A 7772-nucleotide genomic window follows, 5' to 3' on the forward strand; every position below is an offset into this window, starting at 1 on the left:
CTACGGCTGAGCTTCTGTATTCTTAACTGTAACTACTGGTCCACCCAACTGTTTAACAATTTTTATTAAAAATTTATCAGTCATTATGTGATCACCTAATGTCCCACATTTATATGAATAGTTATAATAGTATTAGAATAGTTTGCTAAAACCGCCAAGTTGTAAATCAAATCCTGCTATTGATGAATCCGCGATTAGCGAGGCTCCGGAAAATTTTCTATCCGGCCTCAAGTAGCCGAGTTGAAGTACGCTCTGTCTGAGTAGGAGTTCTGTTCTAACCGTTGAGGCAAGAGGTTCATTGTGCTGAGCTCCCGTGACAGTAGCCGGCTTCTGCCGGCTGCTACGTCATTGTTCTGGAACTATCTTTCTCGAACTTTGAAAATGCTCTGCTGTCCCGCTCCGAGGCGTTGAGCCGGCGAATGGTACGATTTACCACCAGCTAAAGTGAAGTTCCTCCTGAACACCCATACTGAACTCCTGAACACCTATAAATGCTCCCAGCATCAAACTGCAAAATTCGTTACAAAGATTTTAAGTTGCCTCAATGTGTGGTTAGTGACCCCCGGTTTTGTGGTTAGTGTCCCCAGGGTAGTGGTTAGTGTCCCCAGGTGAGTGGTTGGTGTCCCCAGGTAGTGGTTAGTGTCCCCAGGTAGAGGTTAGTGTCCCCAGGTGAGTGGCTAGTGTCCCCAGGCGTGTGGTTAGTGTCCCCAGGTAGTGGTTAGTGTCCCCAGGTTGTGGTTAGTGTCCCCAGGTGAGTGGCTAGTGTCCCCAGGCGTGTGGTTAGTGTCCCCAGGTAGTGGTTAGTGTCCCCAGGCGAGTGGTTAGTGTCCCCAGGTAGTGGTTAGTGTCCCCAGGTAGTGGTTAGTGTCCCCAGGTACAAAATTCAGTCAAATTCCTTGAACCGTTCTGACATGGGGCCGCATTGAACCAGTCTTCAGAGGCTCCCATAAATTCCAATTAAAGAAAGAAAGAAGAAGTACGCTCTGTTTTTTCTAATATCCTTTAATTTGCCAGATAACAACAAATTAAGGATCCACGAATCTTTGCTTTACAAGTAACTTGTTCGAAAATGGGAGGGGAGAATGATAATGAACCGAAAAATTCTTATATCGACTTTCTTACTGCTATAGGTCGAACTTTAGAGGGCGGAGTACAATGGGTCAGAGGTGAGTTTCTGAAATGAATCTCAGAATAATACTTACCTACGTCTAGCAGGTTAGGTATAGTCAGATGGGGTAAGACAGGACCAAAATCAATAACAAGCCTGTAGCATCTATACCATGAATAACTAAAATACCCTAAACCTATCACAAGGTGTATTTATGCAATGGGCTTCTAAGCTACAACTCAGACATTTTGCATCCAACATAGTTTTCTGTACAGATTGAAAAAAGTGAGCTTGTCCCATCTTACCCCAATGGGGTAAGATGGGACAAGGCTGGGGTAAGACAGGACCAACAGGTAATTCTTATGTTACAAAGTTTTTAATTGAGGTACAAATATGATATTCAATATTATCCATCTAGAAACATTATTTGCTCAAACAACCACTTGTTACTGTTTTGTGTTGCGGGAAGTCAACTCTAATATCAGTCACATTGGGGTTGTTGTCATGAGAAAACTTTGTTAAACATAGTAATAGTGGCAAAGCAGAGAGTTTTTTGGACTCTGCCTCGAGTTCATTTTTGAGTCCTATATAAGGCTATAAGCACTAAGCAGACCAGTAAAGTATCATGGATATCATCATTATCTTACATGAGAAAGTGGTTTAAATCTTGAGAAAATTAGGAACCATAGAATAAGGGTTTTTTGGGGTTTTAAAGCCAAACCCATGGTATTCTAAAAAAATCTCTGGCTCGTCACTGTGAATAGTGGGTTGGCTTTGGTTCATTGTAGAGCACTGCTAAATGCTTCATGTATATTCCATTAGATTTAGTGTCATAGGGTAAACGCAGTATATTCCGACATCGTAGGTAATTCCGTCACCTCTCCAGCTTTTCCTTTATATTAAGCTTTGTTTTAGTTCCATGCGTTTGTTGATGGTTGAAATGGTGACGTCATATATTTGCGTGTCNTATTTGGTAGAGCAAGGTCAACTGTCCAATTTGACACATATTTCGATGATCTCACCAGGTGGCATGCATTGTCTCTCTTTGGATCTCAATATTTTCCCACTAGATGGCCAATACCTAGTGTTTTGGCAGTATTTTGACACGTAAATATATGACGTCACCATTTCAACCATCAACAAATGCATGGAACTAAAACAAAGCTTAATATAAAGGAAAAGCTGGAGAGGTGACGGAATTACCCACGATGTCAGAATATACCGCGTTTACCCTAACTTGAGTCTCAGACATCATGTGTTTTCTTGCTAACTGCATTTGTGGTGCACTTCTTCAAACATAGCTCATGCCCTCTCACAGAGTTGTGATCATAATTATTTTTCATGTTTCACACAATGGCTTTTCAACCAGCCAATGTTGCACATAGTTCTGCAGCTCACTAATGGGAAGAGACATCCCTATTTTCTCCATCAGTCCATCCCTTTGATGCAATTTAAAATAGTGCACTAAATTTCTCTAATTAAAACAGCTAACAAGTTATAATGAAGTTTGAGCAAACGATAAAAATTTTGACCAGACTACTCCATGTACTGCGCAATAATATATTCATTTAAAAACAGTAAAAAACTATTTTTGATAAACTGTAGGTAAGAGAGGACCATTTGTGGGGTAAGACAGGACCATTTGTGGAGTAAGATAGGACCACTTGTGGGGCAAAACAAGATCATTTAGTGGTCCCATCTTACCCCATGTCCGGTCTTTTTTTACCCCATTTTACAATACATGTGAGGCAGTGAGGGTAGCAGGTAGAAATGCCTAGTATGTCACAAAATTTGCTTATTACTTGAGGTTACCTGCCTACATCCACAAACCTGGCCAAAAAATTTTTTGTCATTAGACAGAGCTTATTTCCCAAATAGGATTAACTATTTTGTGACCCTTCTTTACATAGGTTTTCTTTAAAAATTGGCCAAAAATTAATTATTTGCAGAAGAGGGTTGAAACAAACACTGAAATGACATGCAATTATTGCTCTAACATATTCTTTTGTCAAATTAAATTTAGTGCAATTAGAATGCATGCCATGGGCTGGTCGTTTCTTACCCCCATGAAGGCTGCAATCCTGTCTTACCCCATTTGTCTATAATAGGTATGTGCACATAAAGATTTCCTCTGATCTAAACAAAAACTATAAATCTGAAACTAGATTTTTTTTTAGAAAAATACCATATACCTACCTGAATAAAAGCAAAATATAAATAAACGTGAAAAATCTACAAATTTTACTTACTGACAAGCAAAATTATGTCATTGATCATTAATGTGGTTATAATTATAATACTAATTAAATTTGCTTGTTTCCAAAAAAAGTAGTACCGTACCAAATCATCAAGTCCAATTATAATCATCTATATTGCCTGCTCATGGTTTTCTCCTGAACAGTGAACACTATGTGAGATAGGCTAGATACTGACTGTTATGATAGTACCTAAACATGCGGAAATTGGAACTTTGGAAGTTTTAATATAGTATGGTGAATGTTTATTTATGTGTTGTGTTTTAAAAATCAGGTCATTCCAGGCAGATTTTGTGCACAAGCAATTGTTGTTAGTTGTTGGACTTACACGAATGGTATAGGACCTGTAACTCCAATGAGTTTTTTTTAATTTTTTGCAGTTGTATATATGTAAGTTGATTTATATATTTAGTGCTTTTTGAATTCTTCTTTTATGGCTTGTTTTAAGCTTAGTATTATTATCATTCACACTACAATAAACTTAGTATTATTATTATTCACATTGGAATTTCTCTGTCTATACTTGCTTTATTTTTCAGAGTCCATTGTGGAGCCCAACCAGAAGAAGTCTTACTGGTACCATCGTCAGTTCCGCCGAGTGCCCACCATTGATCAATGCTACACCGATGATGTTGTGTGCATCTATGAAGCTAATGCACAGTTCAAAAGAGACAAGTAACCTTTGGAATAACCTCTAACATTTCTTAACTCTGTTATTCAACACATTCTGAATCTGTGGTATATATGAGGATCTTCTGGGAGGATTTGAATGTTGCATTAGTAAGTTGTAAGTTTTATAGGCCACCACACATCAGCTAGAAACAAAAAGTGGAAGCTGTAATTCAATCTACTAAAGTAATGATTATGAATTTTAGGGTATTCCTGAGCATTGAACTCGTCTGACTAAATGTTGAAAGTAATACTGAATTGACTCGTATTTATCTGAGACTTGGTTTCGAAGCCAAATATATTTAGATGTAGGCTATCATGAGTGCATTAAATACTTCAATGAATCAATGGTATGGCTTGAAGGTAAAATAAGAATATTATTATCAAATGATAATGTATTGAGTTATCTTCATTCTAAAGTATCATAACCTCTTCTTACAGTCTCTTTGTTTAAGGTTGGTTGATGATCAAATCCTTGCCATCCTGAGACGTCGTCAGGAGGACTGTGCCATCTTTGAGGGTCCTGACCGCATTAAGAGATGTGCACCCATCAGGGAGGAATACGAGAAGGCAGCTGCTGACTGGTTTACAAAGTGTCAGTTCAAGATGCTAAACAATACTAAAATAAGTAAAACTAAATTTATACTCCATGCAATTGGCTGTTAATTATAAACTCTGAAATTTTTGTTTTAAAAGCATTCCATAAGCTATGATAGTTCATTGCACATAATGTTCTTCAAATATAGCAAGCTTCAAATTGTACAGGAATATATGTGCGCAATAGGATTTGTGATTGAACTTTTGAAGTCAATATTATGAGAGATATTTGTACTGTTATTGATTGCCATTGCTGACTGATGCATAAAGTGTCAGTCTTGCATGTTTTTTCTGTTACACTATTTATTATGAACACTGTGCATTATGAAGTGATTTATACATTATTTATATTTATTACATCCACATCAAAAATCAATTTATACCATGCAGTTATGATTTGAATTCAAGATTATTCAGCTTTAATTTTTTTTACAATTTTATTGGTCTCAGTTGCCAAATATTAGCACATGAGACAGTCTATAAAGTGAATCTGCTATAGCAATTTCGGGACCACCATACACCAGTTCATGTCAGACTACCATCCAAAGGTTTTTATCTAATTATATTTAATTCTTTATTTTTTGTTAATTATATTATTTTATGTGCAGACGGAGACCTTGGGTACTACAAGAATGCCCAGTCCTGCTACATGAAGCAGAAGCACCGCATGATCTGGGAGCGGCGCCACGGGCCTGTAGGCAGTGGCATGAGGCCCAGGTCTGAGTGGGGCACACCTTACGAGGCACCCGAGTCCCAATAGAAAAACAGTACTCTTCAGATTCTGTACTGCGATGGTTGAGCTCCACAGTTACTTGTCTTTTTGCTTTCTCATAATAATGAGGCGTATTTGGCACTAATTTTGCTCCCCAAGTTGAACACCATGGAAGAATTTTATTAATTGTTTTAATTACTCCTAATAAATTCTATAACACGCCTGATAAAAAAATATAGACATACCTCACCACTCACTCAACATTACTATTCAGTACACAATTTTCAGTTGTCACGTAACTACTGAAATGAACAGGATATTGCCTCTCAGTATATTGTTGCAAAACGAGTATTAGATTATCAACGCATGCTGTATTGCCTGGAATTGGGATGCTTATAACTTAGATTTCCTCTTACTTGCTCCATATTGATTACAAATATTGAGCTCTGACAAGTTTTTCTAATTTGTTCTGAAGAAGACCGCATAAAATTTGATAGTCGCAAGTATTGATCTTTGAATATTATTTAAATGTTTGCAATTTGTTTTTTGCAATTGTGGTTCTCCACTTTATTGGCAATATTTCAAAGTTTCCTTGTAATATCTCATGGGGTTAGCGCGCTTCACAGGATTTTCAACTCGTCCAATCAAAACGGCGTGCTTTACCATTAAAGTTTGGTTGGACCATGAGCGCTTTTGCTGTAAATATATATTCATAAGACCGTTCATGATTGCATGAAGCGTTTATTTATCCATATATACATGCTTTTTGGTGTATTTTGAACTATTAAGTGACATTCAAACGACAATCGTCACTCTCACGGTCGCGTTAACGCTTGAAAATTTAAAAGTCCTATGTAGACGAATCTACACTCGCGATTACGAGCGAAACTACTGATGGAAAATATTAGCTGATGACACTTGATTCCTGCTATACTGTGCTGGCCGAATGTTTAAGATCTGCAAGAAAGAAGCTATAAGTTACTGTTATGTAGTGCAACTCAAGCTAGCTGTGGAAAGTCGCGACATCAAACTTTGGTTCCAGGCCAGACATGGCCAAATTTTCATGTAAAATGTCCGTTCGTGTAATAATATAACAGTGATGTCGGCGCTGAAGTGAAGGCCTGATGTGGCCTGTCGCCGATTTTTTTTCCTTTTGGTGCCTTATTTGCAGAAGATCTAAATTCGTGTCATTTGACCGGGTCTTTTCAGGACTGGCGATAGCTGGAAATGCTCCTAGACTTTCACCGGGTTCGATATGGTGCTAGGCATTTCAAGTCTGCACATATATATTTATCCATAGCTTTATCTAGTCTGTTCTTGAACGCGTTCATACTTGGAGCGCCAACGATGTCATCTGGGAGGCTGTTCCACATGTCGGTGATTCGCAGCGAGAAGAAATGTCGCGTGGAGAAGTTGCAGAGCAGTTTTTTTAGTTTATAGCCGTGGTCCCTGGTGTTGGTTCTTGTTTCAAATTCTAATAATCCTTCGGGGACCTTGTATAAACCATGAGTATACTTGTATAATTCAATGAGGTCCCCACGCAGACGAATCGAAAGCTATCAACATTAGTATTGATGTGAAAACTCGAATAAAAGGCATTTAAATCTTTTTTGCAGGTGATTAAGCCCTAGTTTTTTAGTTCTTGAAATAATGCTCACTGCGTATATATCATAAATAAATGACATGTATTTTTCCCAGAGGTGGGCAGTAGCGCGCTACATTTAGCGGCAGCTACATTTTCAGTAGCGGTAGCGGCTACATTTAAGCAATGTAGCGGTAGCGCCCGCTACACTTTGTTAGTAGATAGATCAGACGCTCATACGAGTTCCTAGATGCAGAAACGATGAAGCAGTTGTTTATTGCCGTCGTACGCCCGAGTCTAGAGTTTGGAAACGTTGTGTGGTCACTCTTCAAACTATCGCCAGTCATGAAAAGATCCGGTCAAATGACACGAGTTTAGATCTATGAACAAGGCACGAAAAGGATAAGAATCGGCGACAGGCCACATCAGGCCTACATTTCAGCGCCGACATCATTATGTTATGTTATTATGTTATGCTATAATGTGGCACACGGCTTAGCTGCCTCAGATGCTGGACTAATTGAGAGCGGACCTCCCTCTCTCTCGCTCTTCATTTTCATCTCTTCCTTATACGTTCATAATATGTTCAGTGTTTCATCGTCACTTGCTCTCTCGTCTTAATGCATATCATTCATCCACATCTGTTCTTACTTCGCCCGATCATTCGTATTCTATCGGGCGAAGTATATGATCCCTATTCCCGATCATTCGTATATGTACACAAAGGTGGGCAGTAGCGCGCTACATTTTCAGTAGCGGTAGCGGCTACATTTAAGCAATTGTGGTTACATATTTAAGTAGCGATACGAGGTTTTGCCGCTACAGCGCTACCGCTACATTTATTGATAA

The 7772-nt window shown here is 38.5% G+C and overlaps 1 protein-coding gene across 1 annotated transcript; it reads left to right on the top strand.

The window, feature by feature from the left end:
- The first annotated feature begins 974 nt into the window (after positions 1-974).
- On the top strand, positions 975-6064 carry LOC108671146 (NADH dehydrogenase [ubiquinone] 1 beta subcomplex subunit 10). Its single transcript, XM_018158629.2, has 4 exons — positions 975-1166; positions 3903-4038; positions 4488-4627; positions 5238-6064. Exons 1-4 carry the CDS (start codon positions 1070-1072, stop codon positions 5387-5389), a joined length of 525 nt encoding a protein of 174 aa, XP_018014118.1. The 5' UTR covers positions 975-1069; the 3' UTR covers positions 5390-6064.
- Positions 6065-7772: the final 1708 nt, after the last annotated feature.

This window comes from Hyalella azteca, unplaced genomic scaffold (genome assembly GCF_000764305.2).
Source record: "Hyalella azteca isolate HAZT.00-mixed unplaced genomic scaffold, Hazt_2.0.2 contig17328, whole genome shotgun sequence".
Taxonomy (NCBI): Eukaryota; Metazoa; Arthropoda; class Malacostraca; order Amphipoda; family Hyalellidae; genus Hyalella; species Hyalella azteca.

Bases quoted from the DNA above. Each gene is read 5' to 3' on its own strand.
- LOC108671146 (XM_018158629.2), top strand. From the start codon at position 1,070: ATGGGAGGGGAGAATGATAATGAACCGAAAAATTCTTATATCGACTTT. The intron at 1,167-3,902 runs GTGAGTTTCTGA...TTTATTTTTCAG, and splicing joins CGGAGTACAATGGGTCAGAG to AGTCCATTGTGGAGCCCAAC. The intron at 4,039-4,487 runs GTAACCTTTGGA...TCTTTGTTTAAG, and splicing joins GCACAGTTCAAAAGAGACAA to GTTGGTTGATGATCAAATCC.